The sequence below is a fragment of the Phallusia mammillata genome, chromosome 2 (genome assembly GCF_965637545.1).
Source record: "Phallusia mammillata chromosome 2, kaPhaMamm4.hap1.1, whole genome shotgun sequence".
NCBI lineage: Eukaryota > Metazoa > Chordata > Ascidiacea > Phlebobranchia > Ascidiidae > Phallusia > Phallusia mammillata.
Window position 1 is genome coordinate 2,456,509 of NC_137253.1, and position 19,777 is coordinate 2,476,285.

General features: G+C 37.3%; 1 protein-coding gene and 1 long non-coding RNA gene across 2 annotated transcripts; one reads left to right on the forward strand and one right to left on the reverse strand.

The window, feature by feature from the left end:
* Positions 1–541: 541 nt before the first annotated feature.
* LOC145215649 (uncharacterized) lies at positions 542–3,622 on the reverse strand. Its single transcript, XM_080084382.1, has one exon. The coding sequence runs from the start codon at positions 3,620–3,622 to the stop codon at positions 542–544; it is 3,081 nt and encodes a 1,026-aa protein (XP_079940508.1).
* A 361-nt stretch (positions 3,623–3,983) lies between these two features.
* LOC145214769 (uncharacterized) lies at positions 3,984–16,575 on the forward strand. Its single transcript, XR_013857121.1, has 2 exons — positions 3,984–4,160; positions 15,709–16,575. It is a non-coding gene; the product is annotated as an uncharacterized LOC145214769 (long non-coding RNA).
* The last annotated feature ends 3,202 nt before the right edge of the window (positions 16,576–19,777 follow it).

A 19,777-nucleotide genomic window follows, 5' to 3' on the forward strand; every position in this document is an offset into this window, starting at 1 on the left:
ACTAAACCCAAATTAACTACTGCTTGGGACTTAGGTGATTGTAGATAAAACACGTTCTTGTCCCACACTAACGCGATTTCGACTTGGCTGAAGAAAAAAACTCATGATAAAAAAATCAGAACCTCATCAACAAGTTGTGGCGCGCAATATCAGAGGTGACTGCGTAAAATAAACGCCAGAAAACACTCGGATCATAATGGTGGGAGTCCCGGATGTAACCCACTGCACGTGCAGAAACTTCTAGAAAATAAAAATGCTTCGAAACTAAGCTACATTGGAACGTTGTTAGTTGCGCAAGGATTGTTTGAAAATGTATTGCCAGTCATCGATGTCGGGTTTTTCGTTCCAATTTGTTTGTTGGAGTTTGTTACACGCAGTAGGCACGTTTTGGTTTCAATACTTCTCAAATATAATAGATTTTTGGTTGGCAAAGTATATTCGTTCATTTTCGAGCCACGCCTCTAACGTTGTTCTATAACTACACGCAAACACAAGATGTCATATATATATTGTCGTATGGTTTCCACGTCTCAAAAAAAACTTAGATGTGATCGGATATATTTTGAAACCAGTCGCTAAATGCTGTATCGCATTCATGTACGGTCCGATATCCACCTTGTAACTTGGTTGTGGGGCATTTTAGGACAAGATGGTCGGTGTCTTGCTTATCTGCCCCACAGTGAGGGCATTCCGAACTCGTTCTTTCGCCCCAGCGTTGAAGCATGTGGGCAGTGCGAGCGTGTTTTGATCGCAGTCGGTTCGCTGCTACCCAGTTACGTCTATGTGCTAAGTCGAAACCTGGCAGTGGAGTTGTTGGGTCGTCTACTAGCTCTCCTCCAGCGGGCATGTTATTAAACCAATATTGTTTCCATTTTTCAGTCATATCGAAAGTGTTGTCAGTCTCTAAGTTGTAGATTGGATGCCTGGATTTTAGTCTACGTGTTTTTGGTGCTTGTCTTATAATTTTGGTGAGGGGAATTTCCTCGGGAAGTGTTTGAAGATTCTGTATCATCTTCATAGCTGATGCTCTGCGTCGTAAGTGTGGGGGAGGTATTGCACTCATTGTTGGTAGCCATGTAATAGGGGTGGATTTTAGAGTTCCTGATATTATTCGCATTGTTCTGTTCAGTTGGATGTCCAATTTTTTAGTGTGAGTACTACGCTCCCATGTCGAAGCACAGTATTCTGCGGCGCTGTAACACAAAGCTAAGGCAGATGTTCTCAGGACTGATTGACTTGCTCCCCATCTGGTGGCTGCTAGTTTGTTGATCAGTGAGTTTCTAGTTTTTATCTTGTTTGATAGTTTCTCCAAATGTTGTCTATAATTTAAAGTTCTGTCTAATGTTATTCCAAGATACTTCGGATTGGGGTCCGTTGGCAGTTGCTTTCCATCAATTGTAATATTCAGTTGTTGGTTTGCGCGGTGATTGTCCAGATGGAAAAGAGTTGTCACTGTTTTAGTGGTGTTCATTTGTAGATACCATGTCGTGAAGTATTCCTGGAGAGTGGTGAGATCAGCTGTGAGTTGGTTTTGAATCGTTGTTAGACAATTTCCTTGATAAGTTAGTGCCCAGTCATCCGCATAGCCGAATTTAGGACATTTGGTTTTAGGCATGTCTCTGATGTATACGTTGAATAGTGTAGGGGCCAGTACGGAGCCCTGAGGTACCCCGTTTTTTATTTTAAAAGTTTTGCTGGTGTCGGAACCTACACATGTGTAGAAGCGACGAGTACCTGTCATTTTTGATATGATTCGCAGCATGGTTCTGCATTTTATTATTTTTGCTAGTTTTAGTAGAAGACCATCATGCCATACTGTATCGTAGGCAGCTGATAAATCTACGAATATGGCTCCAGTTGTGTTTTTTAGTTCATATCCTGTTTCAATGTGTGATGTTAAAGCAAGGACTTGTTCACTGGTGCAACGATGTTTTCTAAACCCAGATTGTTCAGAGGGTAAGAATGGTTCGACCAGTGGCGTTATTCTGGCAAGTATGATTCTTTCCAGAACTTTGTAGGTGCAGCATAGAAGAGAAATTGGCCTGTAACTGCTTGGATTGGTTGGATCTTTTCCTGGTTTCAAAATTGCTATCACCTTTGCTATTTTCCAATCTTTGGGAAGTTTTCCGGTTTGAATAATGTCTGTCAATGCGGTCCTCAGCCATTGAAGACTGTTATTTCCTAAATGTTTCAGCATTTCAGGGTAAATTCCATCTATTCCAGCAGCTTTGCTCGCTTTTGTTTGCTTTAGCGACTCTTTTAATTCTGACATTAGTATATGTGATGACAGGTTGGAATCTTCCGTGTATGTGCGGTATAGTTGTTGATATTCTTTTCTTACAGATTTTTCAAAAGTGTGGTTTGGTTTATGGTGTCCTCGTTGTTTAATTTCCTTTGCGATTTGGTTTGCACTTATCGGAGCTGCAGTTTTGGGCTTTGATGTTGAATTAAGGTCCAGTTTATGTAGAAGTGCCCATGCTTTACGGCTTGAGTGTTTGAAGTCGAGATTTTCAACTGTACTGATCCATCTGTTTCTCCTGTCTTTATTAAGCGATGATAATAGTTGGTCTGCTGTATTATTGTCATTTGTTTCTTCGTAGGCTTTGAACAAGGCCTCACTTTCTTTTGACCAGCAGGGAACATACTTTTTTCGTCTACCTCTTGGAATGTAGCGTCTTGCACTTTTTAAAACTAGTTTGTGAAATCTGGGTATTGTTTGAGCTGATGGAGGAATATGGATGCATGTCTGGTCCACGGCTTTGGCAAAGTTTTCCCAATTAGCTTGTTCGAAGTTCCATCTGTTTTTTGGAAGGGAGTTGATAATAGGAATTTTTAATCCAACTGTAGTTATTATGGGCCGATGTTGGCTATGTGGAAAGGAGGGCAGAATTTCCGTAGATGCTGGCAATGGATCGAGGTTATCGTTTTTTGATACGAGGCATAGATCTGTTGAATAATCTTTGTTCCATCTTGAGGAATGAAAGGTACCATGGGTTTTGGGGTCGTATAGTAGATGAAGATTCGTGTCATTTATCCATTGTCCTAATTGTTCGCCTGCTTTGTCGTTTTCATTATATCCCCAGTCGGTGTTGTGGCTGTTAAAGTCCCCAATGTAAACAGTGGGGTGAGGAAAGGATGGGAGAGGAGGATTCGGCCATTCTTTGTTTGGTGGTTTGTATAAGTTAACAACCGTTAGTTCTTTGATTTTTACTGCTGATCTGTGAGTGTTGTTGGATGTTAGAACTGATTGCAATTCTGTTACTTCAGAAGGGTTTCTGGCATAAGTGCATATCCCGTATTTGTCATGGCAGACTTTTGAAATAAGAGTGTATCCTGGTATTCGGGTCTTTGATTCCGGTGATGTTGCTGTAGCGTGGGTTTCTTGGAGTAATGCGATGTCGACTCTGTGTTGTTGGAGGATTTTCCCAAGATATTCGCATTTGGGCATTGAACTTCCCTCGATGTTAAGTGAAAGGATCTTTGTCTGGTTACGGAATTCAATGGAGCCTAACTTATTTTTCGAACCTGCTGGGCTCTGTAGGTTGTCAGCAGGAACGCGAACGTTTTTATTCTGGGCCACGTTCGATCCAGCATTTTGTTTCATTTCTTTGTAAAGCATCATAGTAAGTAAGGTAGTAGAGAGACGTGTACCCAGGATGGCGCGTTGCCGTTTGGGTACCGGGTTGGACTCGATCTTAGTGATTGTAAGCCCCTACACCAACGACAAGGTGTCGAGTCCCTTCGTAGGGGACAAGATGTCATAAAACAGTGCAAACACGTCACTAACGCGCGTGATTAATCTAAATATGGAAACCGCGAGAAGCGATAGACCAGCACGCGTCATCGATATTAAACAGCCACGTGATATCTCGTTGTCATGGCGACCGTTCCACCAGCTTGTTTGCGCAATTTGCTGCGACGAGAAGAAAAAGGCTGATGATCGGGCGTCGGCCTCTCCCTGCGTTTGTGAGCGCACAGTCGAGCATTGTGACGTGACAGACAAGCAGCACCGAGATCCTAAACTTGGAAATTTTTGCCCGCAAACTTTTACGCCGAACTTAGCATTTAGATCAAAGTAAAAATTTTTGTTGAAACTTCGTGAAGAATCGAAAAAATGAATTTCATGAAAACTTCTCTTCTCCTCGCCTTTGTTTTCCTCGGTGAGTTGTTGTACATTTTAAAACATTTTTTTGCGTTGTTATTTTTTATAAAGTGGTTCTATATTTTTAAAGTTTTATATCATATTTTGCTGTCAAGAAATTTATGGACTTGATCATTTAGCTGTTTTAGATGTATTTTGACATTTCTATGCCCCATTTACGACGCATTTGTCAGGGACCCTGGGGTAATAACACGATGACTCTTATTTTTTAAACGAGAGGAGAAAATAAGAAGGAAAGACTGCATGTCCTATAGTTTTCAAATAATTGGTTTTCTCGCGAAAATATTTTTTTGCGTGAACTATTTTTTCGGTATTTTTTGAGTCACCTATATTGGGGCAAAGAAAATAAAAAGGGCGTTTGATTATTTTTGAAAATGTTGACGAAAATCGATGATATCAGTTGAGAATAACTTGACAAAAACACGCAATGAAATTTAAACAACGCTGCATTGATTCTTACGCCGAGAAAACTTCAAGTGGTGGAAGTCTTCATTAAAATTAAAATGTGAAAAAATGGAACACTCTGACAAGTTAAAAAAATGCAAATCTTATTTTTGTTAAGATTTGAATGTATTTTTCAATTTGGTTTCTTTTCAATAGTAAGGCCAAGTGTTTATAATACGTGACGGTCTTTTTTCTCTGTGGTCCAAAATACAAAGTTTGTAAAACCGAAATTAAAATTAAATGAAACGATGAGAAATGGGCGTATTTTTTGATGTGGATCGTGCTTTTTTATCATGTTATGTCACAGAGCATATTGTGACGTGGCTGTTGTGACAGGTAAATGTTATGTAAAAAATCATTGTAGTTGTTTCCGCTGATAAAACAAAGAAACAGCTTTTTTACGTCATAGTGAGCCTGGCGCCAATTTTTGAGTGATAAAATTTCTGGGTAATTTTTAGACCAAAACGAATCGCGGGATTATATAGCAGTAAAATATTGGCACAGTCGACTGAATGACCTTTGTAGAAGCATGAGGTCATAGGTAGAATATATTTTACTGTAATTGTTTCTGGTTTTTGTAACAACAATTGATGTCTCGTATTGGGTATTTGCAATTCAAATTATTAAATTCAGTATTGGTTGCCAGTTATTGGTAAGCGTACGCTGTCAAAATACATTTGTTGTAGGGTTTTGGCGCTAATTAGTTCAAAGCAAAGTCACTCAAATAGCTTAATCAAGCAGTTCTGAAAAACTCCGACATAGAAACATTTTTAAAACGAGCTCCAATTATCACCCCCATATCGATTTTACATTGACAATATTATAACGCGCCAATGTATCTATCTCTATCTGTCTTGTTTACATTTGAAACCATACCAATAGTGACGTCACTATATGGGATTGAAGTGGCCTTTCATATTATCGATCGTGGCCATTGTTTGTGTTTTCAATTGTGGATTTTCGTTTGTGATTTAAGTGCAGGCTCGTTGCCTTGTTGGGGATCGTTGTAAGTGTTTGTGACCATTAAGCAACCCGCGTATTATTGAATGATACTGGAATTTTGATCTTATCCACTTAAGTACTGGTACGGATTGTTCGGGAACGTTTCCATGACGATTTGTTGTTTAGTTTTGATTTCTATCGTCCGATAAATAGTTTTCGTTTTAAAAATGTTTTAATTTGTAGAAGACTGGTTGTTTTTTAACTTTTCCGTGTTGTTGACAAACTTGTTTGTTTTGCTGTATTGCTGTATTGCTGCCAGTCATAATATCAAGTTTATAGAGCACTTCTGGCAAATGTATTTAAATTCCAACGTTTCAACGTCCTATACAGGTCGCCTTTATCAGGGTAAATAACACTGAATGTGACTAGTACAATTTATATTCCACTTTAAATAAAAAACAGCATTTTATTTGGCGGGCTTTATGCGTTAAAAAGATTGTGTACCTTATACAAAGATCAATTTAAACAGTTTGAACAAGTGCGCTTGTTTAAGTAATTGTGACATCACTTTGCTAAACAAATCAAGTTAACGCGTTGACCCGAAGTAACCCCGAACAAGTTGCCTCTAATTGGTTGAGCCGACTAATTGACTTTCTTAAAGCAGACGCCATAAGTGGATTGCTACTTTGTGTTTCCATTATACACGCACAGTTTACAAACACGTGGAACCAATTTACAGATTTCAAAGTAACTATCACTGAAGTTAATTAAAACACAATACTTCGCACAATAGGTAATATTAGAATGCGCCCTTTGTCGTGTTTGTTACGTCACACATGCGCAAGTGTTAAAAAGTTAATTACACCTTCAGTGAGCGTACTTTGATTTATAAATGAGTGTGCCGTGATCGCTGGTCTGTATGAACGCTTTAGGGCTAATCCCAGTTTCATCTTAGCTGACCAACGTTTTTTATGTTATAAAGATGTTTGTAGCGCATTTTTCACAGGTTCATTTTCTTCCCACACTTGAAACTCACACAGAGCGCAAATGCCACATAACACGTGACCTGCTCGACCAATCACAGCTTAAATTATTAATGAAGGTCACAGTAATGCGTGAATTTTCATTGCTGCCCTGTGTGTGGTATGTTGAAAATAATGCATGATATTTATCTTATACCTGCACAACAATAACACTATATCACTTTTGTTGGTACAGAGATAAAATTAAGATGTGTATAGGATATAGTTAAAACGGCGATATTTTTTTAATACAAATTTTAGCCTCATTAGTAGAAACCTGAGATAAAATGAAAAGTTCGAACGTTGACTTTGCACTAAGACAACCTATACAGTTCATCTATTACAAATGTTTTGTAATAAAGTCGTTTTACGTGGTGGGAAAGTTAATTGCTGGATTGACGTGTTATGAACTTTCACCTCAATCGTGATTGGTTGAAAGCGACGTGACGTTATGCTAATGGATTGCGTCAGTTTAATTGACTTTGGTAAAAGCGCCCCCTACTTTATGTCAACCTGGCAATTAACAGCTGTATGTTGTTGTACGTTGTTGGTAATTTATGGAAAAGAAAGCAGAATTTACGATCAAATTTATTGAGAGGTTGATAACACTTTAAGCGAACAACTTTTTTTCTTTTTTAAAACATCGGAGTTTATTTTAAATAAGACAAGTAGGCGGATTTAAAAAGTAGGTAATATTGCGAAATAAGTTTATTTTCGGTACTTGCAAACCTAATTCTTGCGCAAGACCGTCAATTTTTCCGAGAAACGCGAAAATACAAACAGTCATTGTTACATGACCGCCTATCTTTGTGACTTCACACACATAGCAACGCGCGGTATGTTTTAGGGTTGTAAACGGAAAAAGCAAATTTCACAAAGGCGTTCTCGATCGTAAAACCGTTCAAGAAGAGTTGGCTTGTTTGCTGAGTTAGTAATAAAAAAATTTCGTAACCAGGATTTTATGTCTACTATAAAATTTTACCCTTGCGCCAAAAAACTGAACCTAGTTCTGGACATGTTCAATTCTGCTCAAGCTTCTTTGGTATATTTCGTTTTATGTTTGTTGGCCTTAGTACGCTGTGGACTACTGTGAGCAACATCAGATGTGCATGTTGTGGTCATATACCAGTTCCCACAAGCTCTAAGTAGTCTGTGATAGAAAAATACAATCCAATATTCGTGTATAAAACATTTTCGGAGCTTTCTTTAAACTAAAATCTGTGGTGTCTGGTTTGTCATCATTAAAATGGAGCGAGCGTTCGGTTGAGTTAAAACAAAGCGCTGTTCCTCCAAAAACACTCCACACATGACTGATTTTAACATAACATCCTCCCAAACTACTAACGACGTTTTCCGCAATTGAACTGACGTCGTTTGATCGAAATTCTCTCCGCAGGTTTCATGAGGCGGTGTTGATGTTTCATGTAATATATTAAACGAACTTTTTAACATTTTTGTTTTAATTACAACTGCACGCTTAAACCTGTTTTCCAAACGAGCCTCGTCTAGTCAACTCTAGCGCTCTGCTACAAGCACGGTTTTCTATCGAGCTTCGTGTGATCGACTATAGCGCTTAATTCATTATAAAAGCTTAAAGTGGCGTTTTGGAAATTGTTAACAATTTTCCATAACTCATTGAAGAAGTTTGTTAGTTGAAAATTTTCGCTTCTTGCTTACAGTAGTCAGTCAAGCCGCACTTCGATTATTCAACAAATATAGCTCTTCTAGCAATTTTATACACCTTTAACACGATAGTGGCATAACTTGAAACCAAAAAAAAGTGATAAAGTTGTGAAAATGTTATAGATCAACCATTAAACTTACAAGCGAGTTGGTATTAATGAAGATCAAAACTACATTGTGCTTAAAGTTTATTGTATCTCCATTTCCTTTTTTCAAAAGAATCCAAAACAAACGGGAAAGATATTTTAGGTTTGTCACGGTTTCATTTGTACACAGCAGAAATATCTCGGGACGTTTCCACCGTAATTTACCACATAACAATGGTCACCGTGGCAACGAGCAACGCGCTACCGGTCAAAATTACAGTCCGTTATTCGAGAACCTTGAAATTAGGGGCCGAACGGGTGTGAGGGGCGTCAATCGCGTAGCTGGGGAGGGGGTATTTATAGAACTCGCTGCCACGTGATGAAAATTGATTGTTTTCTTTTGGAAGGCCGAAGCACTCGCTATGAACATAAGTTTAAATTTTAGGTCCCTGGCGTACTGTGAGTGTGCCGTGATCGTTGGTCTGCATCGACGCTTCAAGGCTGATCCCAGCTATTCATCCATGTATTAACTAGTTTTGTTTACGATTCGTTTTCATTAAATTTGAAAACTTTGCTACTTCAAACAGTAGGTTTTAGTTTAACTGGAGATTATCTTTCAGTTTGCTTTCACACGCAAATACCATTTGCTTATTACCGATTCCAAGGGAATTTTAACCACGTACTTGGTTTTAACACCCGCTAATACGGATTACCTGTTAATCTTACAATCACACTGTTCTGTCACGTGACTGGCTTATGACGTTAAAGAATGACGTCATATTTCCTTGACGCGCCTGTTCGGAAATAATTATTGTTGTTTGCTTTTCTATTGAGGAAACCTTTTAAATGTAAAAGCACTGATCCAATACATGATAAGCTGCAGACAGTGCACATTGTTTCGACCTATAACGTCTTATGAGTGTAGCTGATGACAAGAGATTGGGCGCATTGGCTGGTGGAGCATTTAAATGTGTTTTCAAATGTCTTGGTAACTGTAGTGTCCAATCTTATATGAGGACCCTACGAATTAAGCCTTTATAGGTAAAATTTAGACGCTACACAACAAAAATCGTGCTAATGATTTATTGAATGTTAATACATACGTTAATTGTTTCCCCAATCCGTTTTTACCCTGAAGTGCACAATTGCAATAATTGAAATTTTTGGCGCACAATTGATATAAGCCAGTAGCTTTCTTTCAGGGCAAACCGCTTGGAAACCACTGCGTGTGAACTTATTTAGGTTTCCGCAGTGCTTTAGTCGTACAATGTAGACACGTTGGTTGGGAAAATGTTTTAAAAAAGAGCAAGTTTAAAGTGTGTTATGAAAAAAAAATGTTTGAGTTCGCCATTAGCTCGCTGGCTATCACTCAATAGCACGTTAGGACCCAAACAGGACCCTTTCTTTCGACGCTTTCAGAATACCAAGAAACTCGTTATGTATTGTGTTATGTAGGGCGAAATACTTCCATTACAAAACGATGCGTTATAAAAGAAATTCTGTTTGAAATTGGAATACAGAAGATCACAGAATCACGTGATCGAATATCGATTAAGAGCCGCGCGTGATTTGTTGATTCGATTGCCATTGTTACGTGACGCGGTTTTCTACCAGCTTTCAGTATTGTTGAAATTGGCCTCTCTGGAACGAAACCGAATTAGTTTTTTCAAGTATTTACAGCAACCGCTTTCCTTATGATGCGCATGACCGCAAAATATGGACAGTTTAAAAAAACTCGGATTTCATAGAAAAACGGGTAAAAATTAAAAAGCGTAATAAATTTAAACGTGTATATTTGCAAAACAGTAGCTCACGTACCGTGTCAGCGAATAAAGGGTCTTTATTGACGTCATAAACAGCAATCCTTTGTTACGTAGTTTCGTTTTCGGTCTACATCAAGGTTAGGGTGTGTTCTTCAAAACGAAAGGGGTTTAACAACTATTATTAATCTACATCTGTTTGTGTAAGGACTTCCTCCTCATAAAACATACTAACCGTTAAACAGCGATTTTTAAATATGTGTCGCTAAATATCGGTCAAATTATAATTTTACTTGTTGCCGAAACTCATCACTCGAAAGTTAAAACATTTTTCCGCTTAAGGTGCCGAAAATGTAGAGTTTGCTGTATTCCTGAAACCGACGTTTTAAACAAATAAAATGTTTAATTTCGAAGCCATTTGTTAAACCAACAAGCAAAAGCCGTAAAATATACAAAAACAAATACAACAACAACATTTACAGTCGTGTCAAAAACAAGCTGTAAAATAAAGTATGTTTTTTGATTTCGCTGCTTTGATCTGAAATAGTAAAAAAGCCCGCGAGCAAACCAATGTGACGTCACAGTGAATAGAATCCATCCGGAAAAGCAAAAAAAGATGACGTCACAGCCAACACAAGTGACCTCGTCCGGTAAACAGAGATAAACTGTAGTGCCCCGGAAAAAACAAGACTGCCCTGTCACGTATTAGTTGTTGTTTTGATTTACTTGTTTTGTGACATTAGACTCGGGTGAAACTAGGGACAGAATTGAGAACATTTGCAACATTGTGTTGAAACCGTTAACGCGTGTTAAACTTTACATCTGCTTTTAGTAACGATGTAGCTGCAGCGCGTCTACCATCTATCCACCAATTGTACCCTCAACTTTGTCGCGCTTTTTAACGTCTGAACGTTGCGCAGCTATTTCCGGCTTGGTGAATATTTTAGCGCAACTGTGCTGCTACGATTTTGCCCGGCGAAATAAACTCAACTCAACTCAATTGGGTTACTTGAAAATCGACGCCACACTGAAAGCTAGGAAAAGAGTTTATTTCGCTTGGTGAAAGAAAACATAGCGACACAGTTGCACTAAAACAGTCCCAAGCTGGAAATAACCGAAACTTTGTGATTTACACCGTTTTATTGATTTTATCGTGTTTAGTTTAGTAAACATAGCCTCTGTAATTCTTTGTCATGGCGTTTATATGTGTTCCAGGATAAAATATCTTTTATCTTCGATCTTAGAAGTAGAAAAACCATAAAACGTTCAAACACCTGGTTTAAACATAATTAGTCAGTTCTTGGTATATGGAAAACATAAATCCAGCATGACCTACTAAAAAAAGTAGTTTTCATTAAAATTGTTCAGGTTACGGTCACATAACGACACACCTAGCATGATTTTACGGACCCTTGTTACACTGAACACCGTTTCCAAGTTTCTGTTAAAAATATAGACTCCAACAAAAACAATTGTTAATCAGGCAGTTCAAAACAAGATTACGGCTCGATTAATTCCAAGTGCTGACCGTTTATACACCTAAATGTTACGTCTCTATAAGTGGTATAAACTCCAATATAACCAGGTTTAAAGTTCTTAGTTTTGTTTGTGAAACTCGCTTAAACTTTAACTTTATAAAGCTCTTCTGGCAATTGCATTTTTGTCCCGACGTTTCGACGTCCTATACAGGTAAAGTTTGCAAATAACACAAATATGTTACTGCTTATGGCATGGAAATATGAAATTGTCTAAAAACGAGATTGTTGTTCTGTGTTTCTCTAAAAGCGTGTGTCACATATTTTTGAGCAAAAAAATACTGCACTTAAAACCGACCCCGTCTGGTTTCGTGTTTACCCCACTTGATAAGCCAAGATAAGAACTGATCCCTGAGAAACTATATCAGCTAAGATAAACCTAATCCACGCTACTTGTGACGTCATAGGGCCGGTTCGGGTTGCTTTGTGGAGGAGGTAGGGGGTGCAAATGAACCCGTAGAAGTATCTGTACATTTATTGCGCCATTCGACAAGTTTTTTAAACATAGTTCTTCGATTTAGTGTTTGTTATAATCTTGTTGCGTCACAACGTTTCTTTGTTGAATTGGAGATTCAATTTTTATGCGATTTTAGTTGAAAAGTTGCTAATAGTGACTAGATATCCAACACTGTATTGGGCGTGCTGGTTTGTTTGTGAAAATGACGTAATTACTGATAGAGTGATCAAGTGGATGGTGGACTGAACAATCGAATACGAGCGTTAGAAAACAGTTCGCTTTTGGGAAACTTAACATTGGGTTTAACCATGAAGAAAAGTATTTTATGGGGTAAAAAATAAAAACCACTCATTAAAGAAACAAATTGACTTTTAAATAAAATAATAAGGATGCTTGATGCCTATCACAACACAAAACATTTGAAATGGAAAGATTCTAAACAGAACATTTGGCAAATCAACCTTTTTTTAAAGTGTGAAGATGTTACGTTGATCTTTTATTGACGACATAGGATTTATTGGAGTTAACAATGTACTTTAAACTTCACAACTAAAAGTTAAATGAAACAACATTTACAATTTTATGTTACCTCCCGGTTTAGACAAGCACGCTTCTCATGTTAACACATAAACAGCCGATTACTTTTCGTGTTTTCTTCACTTCGAGACTCCTGTCGTGGAGCAAGAGAAATTTTGACAAATTGACACTAAAAAATATCACGTGGTTCGTGTTTTGCATCAAATTGTTTGACCTTGAAAGATGAATTCTGCCCTCTGGGTGAAAGAATGACGACACGAAACGACATTTTCTTGTGATAAATATAAAACGTTCACGACGCAGTTTCAATTAGGATTTTTTGGTAAAACATTAACTGCAGGGTTATTAAAGGGTCAGGGAGTCTTTATCCACAAACGGTAAGGGTTTTTCTGAACATTCTTTTTTAAGAAATCTCTTGCAATGTTGGTTTATTTGGTCCGAAATTTCAAAGCGAATTTGCATTCAACATCGGATAAGTTCGTATAAAGGCCGCAAGTTAAAGCTTGAATGACAGGTCAAAACACCCTGAAATCATAAAAAATCTATTTAAAAATAACAAGTCCAGTCTTGTCCGGACCAGTGCAATCAGGTAAACACTTATATTTAAGTTTAAGCTGGAAAAAGATCTATAAATCCCCTTTGGTAAGGAGAAATACAAAACCTCCTGGACTGGTTGCGGATGAAATACTTTTTTAATGGCCCCTTTTTAATATAAAATTCTTCAACTATTTTTCATAACACCACGTAATACTATAAAGCCGACTCGACGCAGTAACTTTTTATTGCACAAAATCAAACAAAAAGATCCATCCATTAGGTCGCTGTAGCCCTATTATTGCGTTGTAAATCGTCATAGTAAAACGTCGTTTGCATAGAAACCGCTTTTTGCGTAGAACTCGATTGTTTAGCCATTGTGACGTTATAAAATAGGTTGTAATAAGATCGGACGAGTTTGAACACGAACTGATGTGGAATATTGTTTTTCGTGTGGGCGTCAACCTGTAACCATGACAACGCATTGTAACCATTTTTCAGGCGTTCCATAATTGCATCGACGCGCGCGTTCTTGCACAAAAAAAATTAAATAGACAAAAATATTGAACGTCAAATCATCCGGTTGCAATTCTGTTTATGATTTCTATTAACAACTGTCACTACTGTGACGGATTAATACAAAAGCAGGAACATTTTGGCGTGCCGCCAGCTGAAGCTTTATACCGTTACGAATTATTTGTAACTAGATTCGCTTTATTGTTGGACACTTTATTTATTGTTGAACACGTGTGGCTTAGAACGATTTGTGTACTTGCTTTAATTAAACGCTGTTGGGTTTATGTCGTGCAGCAATGTGTGAAGATTAACTTAGTTTTAATATGTCAAAGTTTAAAATATTACAGGTTATGTAAAATATTTTTAAATATGTCAAAACCTACCTTCACCATGTACCAAAGTTGTAGCTAAAAACAATATTGCTGTTTGTTTAAGTGAAACTCTAAAACAATTTGTGAAAAAAATCGTCTTATATTAAACAAACAGATGTTTATACGACCACGTGTTTCAATCACATAGTATTGGCACAAACGCACGAACAAGAAAAATTCTAACGCCTGCATGTGACGTCACAATGCTGCTGGGGGGGGGGGGCAAGCAGGGAGGTCATGCATAATTAATGTCCTCGTACCGAATATGACAAGCACGGCACCGTCTAGCCGTCCAATTACCATGAATATCACACACGAGCTAGCAGAAAAACGCGGTAGCAAAATGTGTCACGTAGCAATCACGTGCACTGTCAGCCAATCACAGCCCGGAACATTGAATTGGGCCAAACTTGTAGCAAAAGAGGGTTTTGCTGTAAAATTTGCCAAACACAAACATGTAATACTGGTATGTATGTTTTTAACATTCCGATATGTATGGAAATTATGATTTAAAGCTAACGACTTAACGTTTAAACGGACCTTTCATCAACACGAGGTGATTTATGTTTTCTAATAACTCAATGTTAAATTAAGTTGATGAAAAATGCAATATATGTGTGTGTTCATAACCTACAGCAAACAAGGGTCGTTTTATAAGGCATGGGAACTGGCAATAAAACCAGGTCTTGTGTTTGTGAAGCAATCAATAATCACTTGTTTCATGTCCCAAAAAGTTGCAAAATGAATGAGAGCAAAAAGATGAAGAAATCCGCAATGTGCAAAAAGTTAATAAATACGAATTTCAACATTTTAGAAACAATACAGACATAAAATACACACATCAATTTGAGTAATTTTCACAATTTTGTTCTTTTTGTGTGAAAAACAAAAAATCGTCGACAAACGCGTTTCGTTCGAATCCATTGTAACGTCACAAACGGTTTCGATCGATAAAAACATCTGGCGTTCGGAGGAACGGTGTCCGTATACATACCGATTGTCTCATTCGATTTTAATTATATTGTAGGTGAGAGGAGAAACGAAAATAGCGGGGAACGCGTTTTTGTGGGAAATTCAACACAATCGTCTATTTGTTCCGTTTTGTGTTGACTTGGTTCATATTAAGGTGGCATATGATCTAAATTTCAAAACTAAGCGATTTTACAATCATACTTTCGATGAGTCTTAACTTACGGCGAAATTGCAAAATATATTTTGTGATTGAATAGTCACATCGGTCAGTGTCTTAAAAAAACTTTTTTCAAAACATCAAAATCTTAATCAACTTAATCCATTTCATGTATTTTAAAATCTTCTGCTGAAACCATTTTGATGAAGTGCAAACGCGTTTTTAGTCAATTACTAATCTTACCGAGTTCGAACACGCTTCCCAATGCGAATGCCGACCAGTTTTTATTCTATGACATTGGTCAGGCGTTCAGACTCCTTAGACCATTGCAACGAATCTTAAACCAATTTAACGCAATTATACATTTTACTTACTAATCATGCAACATTTTGTTGCCATGTTACACTATAACAAATGTTTCGACAGTGCGGCCGTCGACGTACTCAAAAGTTTGTTTTTGGTCCTCAAAGTTGTTTAAGTTTGACGCCCTGATTTAAGTTATTACTAACACCGCCCTCGTGTATCGACAGCTTTGGTGGCAATGACGTCAGCACAGGGGAATTCCACCGACGAGAACCTTACTACGGGATCAGGCGATGGAACTGACGATCCGACTTCCGCCGACACAACTACAGCCAGTCCTGGTGAGGTCACCACTGTGGGGGTAACAACAACTAGTGAAGGAAACACGGTTAGAGCACCTCTGGTGGTCGCACTGGTCGGGTCAGCGATCGTGGGATTGTTAAATCTCCGCTAGAGGGCGGTGCAAAATTCGGAAAGAGGGATTTTTTTGTGTGTTTTAGTATTTTTTATATTTTCTCGCAAAACAATTTTCATTAGCGGGCGCTGAATTCGTTCGTGTATTGTTTTTTTTATTCTAACGCTGTTTCGACTGTATATCGATACCGAATAGAGTCATTACTATTGTTAATTGTTTATTTGTCATAGAGTGACTTGTACTGGTTTGTGACGTCACGCAATTGCTTCGATTTCATTCGTTAGAACTTTGCAAAAAAATTATTAGTTTTCTCCGTAGCTGACTTAATTTTTAAATAGTTTAATATTTCTTCGGTCTCAATTACATCATTATGTCGGTCACAAACCAGGCATTATTACGTCACATTCATAGCCAGCCATCGAATCCACGAGTTTTTCACTTCATGTAGAATGTAGAACAATCAAAAACTTTAAAGACACCGCGACCCGAATGCCGGATCCGATTCCGAATCCCGAACCGGGCTGAAAGAGTTAGAACTCCGACAGAGTTAGACTCGCGAATATGTCGAGTCCAATTTATTGATGTTTTATTGGAAAGTTTTCCACTGTACATTTTGTTTGTCGGTATAACGCCGGTGTTGCGATCACGTGAGCAAATAAATGGATGTGACTGGACGAAACCGGGTGCTTTGTAAGTCTATGGAAAGAATGCGGAAGAAAAAACAAATTTAAAAGTTGAGAAAAGTTCATGTTTCTGCTGCGGCAAAAACGAAAGGTAATTCAACAGTTGGTTAGGTAATATTTATATCAAACACCACTAGAGATTCATGAAAATCAAAGCAAACTAGACGAATCTTCAACAACGCATTTTTGAAATGAAAGCGATTTTAACCAAATCATTATTCTAAGAGAGAAAAAAATCACAAAAAATAAATTCTAATAACACACATTAAACTGCTCTTAGGTGCGTGTACCACATATCTTTACCAGTATTTCCATTTTTTCTATACGTAAGGGTGTGCTAACAAATAACAAGCATTTTTTGCAAATACATAAGGGATGCAAGAGAACTGGTTTGTGATTTCAAAGGGGTGTCGATACTAAACATCTATGATGAACGAAATCGTGACGTCACACAATGCGCATCAACGATTCGATTCGATTCGCTCATGTAAAAAGGCTTATTGCTGTATGTTAAACTGACCCAATGTGTAGTGTAAGTTGACAAAACGGCATACACATTTAAACCAGGATAAACCAACCCCCACTTCGAAGTTTAAACGAATACAGTCGTGGGTTTAAATCAAATTTTGTCGTTCAACTGGCGTAATGCAAAACAAAATATTTTGTTGAACGACAAATTTGTTAAACTTAAGTAAGACCGTCAGAAAATGCTTGACCAACTTGTGTTAATGAACGAACCATTTTAAGGCCTATTTTAGTGATTGTTCAGAGAAAAACCAATGTCTTTCCTCCATATTTCTTTCTACTAATTATATTTTATGTAAACATTGCTTAAAAAATTGAACTTCTCCAGCAAACACTGCCAATCTTTGTTGCACAAACTGGTCGCGAAACTATTATTACGTCACAACACGTTGCACGCGATACCGTAGTTTCGCTTCTCGTCAAACCGCGTGTGAGATGAATGTTACCTGGCAACCGTAGTTGTTGCGTCATAAGACAAACATATCAGGAGGAAAATTTATTACTATATTAGAGTGGCGCCAAACATGGTAATTAAAATTCCATTCGAATATCTTTGTGACGTAAGAGTCGAAACGCGATTAGATAATGGATGTGGAAAATTTATGAAAGAGAATAAACCACCACGCCTTGTAACAATACATTAAAGCAGAGTTAATAGTAAAAAGCGACATGCCTTACCATATTTCAAAGCCTTTAGGTAAATACTCCTGTCATTATAACCGTTATATCAAAGTTTTGCAACAAACCCTCTGGAATTTATTAACCTAATTACTATGAATAAATATTTACCTGTACAGTTTTTGAAGGAACTTATAACAACGGTTTAAATACTATTTTGTCATTTCTTATTTGCATGTGTTTTTGTCAGAACGTTTTTAGGGATGTTTTTTTTAAGGAAAGTATATCATTATTTACCTGAGATGAACCTAAATTCATAACTGGGATCAGCCCTGAAGTGTCTATGCAGACCAGCAATCACAGCACACTCATGTATAAATCACAGTGCGCCAGGCCCGTTGAAGGCGCTATACCGAATCAGCCGATCATTATTTACCTATTTAACTTTCCTGGTAAATTTATTCTGGGAATCTTTATTGCTTTCTAGACACTGAAGATGCTTTTTAGCGAAATTAATTTGTTTTTACAACACTGTCAACACTGATTTTAGCCTGGAAATAAACATTTCCCGAACTTGTGTCCTATTTAACTTTACGAACAAGTTTATTTCGATGGAAGTTTTGCACACAAGGCAATGCCAATGTTGCATATAACAACTTTGAAAAACAAATAAACAAGCATGGAGAAACCAAGATTTTTCCAAAAGATGTCAATTTGAATCAGAAACAAGCAAGAAAAGAAATCAATTAATGAGCAAAATCTGTGAAGAAGAAAAAAGTGAAATTGACATGCAAATACCACATCATTTAAAACATCCAACGTCTTGTTAATTAAAATGTCAAGTCAATTCAATGTCCCAAGTTAACAAATCAACACAACGGTTCAATCGATCCTCGACATGTTACTGTATTAATGCAAGCACTGGTCCGTGTGAATCAAAGAAACAAGTAATCGATTTCAGGTTTCGACAAATAAATCAATTACTTTATTGACCCGAAGTGACCTCGACGATCGTAATAATGACCCTGTTGATTAAAACAACAAAGTTTAAACAAGGTCATTTCACAGAAAATCAAAACTGAGATTTTATTTACCTAAAGTGTAGTTGCTTTTTCATTCTTTTTAAAACGAATAGCTTTCTAGTTAAACTTTCAGTTAATTAATTGTTTAAAACTTTTTAGATGATTGTTGCAAAACACATTTTTCAATCCTATATTTCAAGTAATTTAAAAAAAATACAACAAATAAAAACAAAAATACATCAACGTTTACAAAACCCATTGTATAAACCAGGGATGGGCAACCTTTGTTACTGTAGTGGCATCTATAAATGTAAAAATTGGATCGAGAGCCGCACATGTGCATAACACAAAGTGATATTGCTTTGTTTCTTACCAAATATGCTTAACTACAAGTATAATTCGTATTTGATTCTAGCGACATTTTGCCAGATCGCAGAAAACTAGCACCAGGCGCATTAATAAGCTCAAAAATATGTTATAATTGGACTCGTTTACCAGTACTTTTGAAATCCAAGCGTCTCTGCGGGCCGCACAAGCTTTAATGAAGGGCCGCAGGTCGCCCACCACTGGTATAAATGTTTGTGAAAGAAGTGTTCGCTACACAAGCTTACACAAGTTCTCAAACAGGTTTATTCTAGATCAAGATTCTTGTTGAAAAACACATAAATGTCGTCACAAAGTCAATTGTTCTCCCATAGTGACGAAAGGTTACTGACATCTCAGCGGGAGATCAAAAAATTTTACAAGGTCGTTTCATCAAAAAATTCCACATTTTATTTTTTACGTTTGTTCTGACATTTTTACAGCTTTCATGCGACCAGTTTTAAAATGTAAAAGCAAACATTATTTTTCGTTTGAGTCATCGAAGGACGGTTTTGCAAACAAAAATAAAATTTCACCCCTTTGTTAGAAGGTCAATAAAAACAATTCAAACTTCAGAACGTTGTCCTAAAGTGAATCGTAAATTTACCTAAATGCTGTGTATACCCGAAAAATATTATAAACGTCTCTACGTAGTTCGCCGTAAAATAAC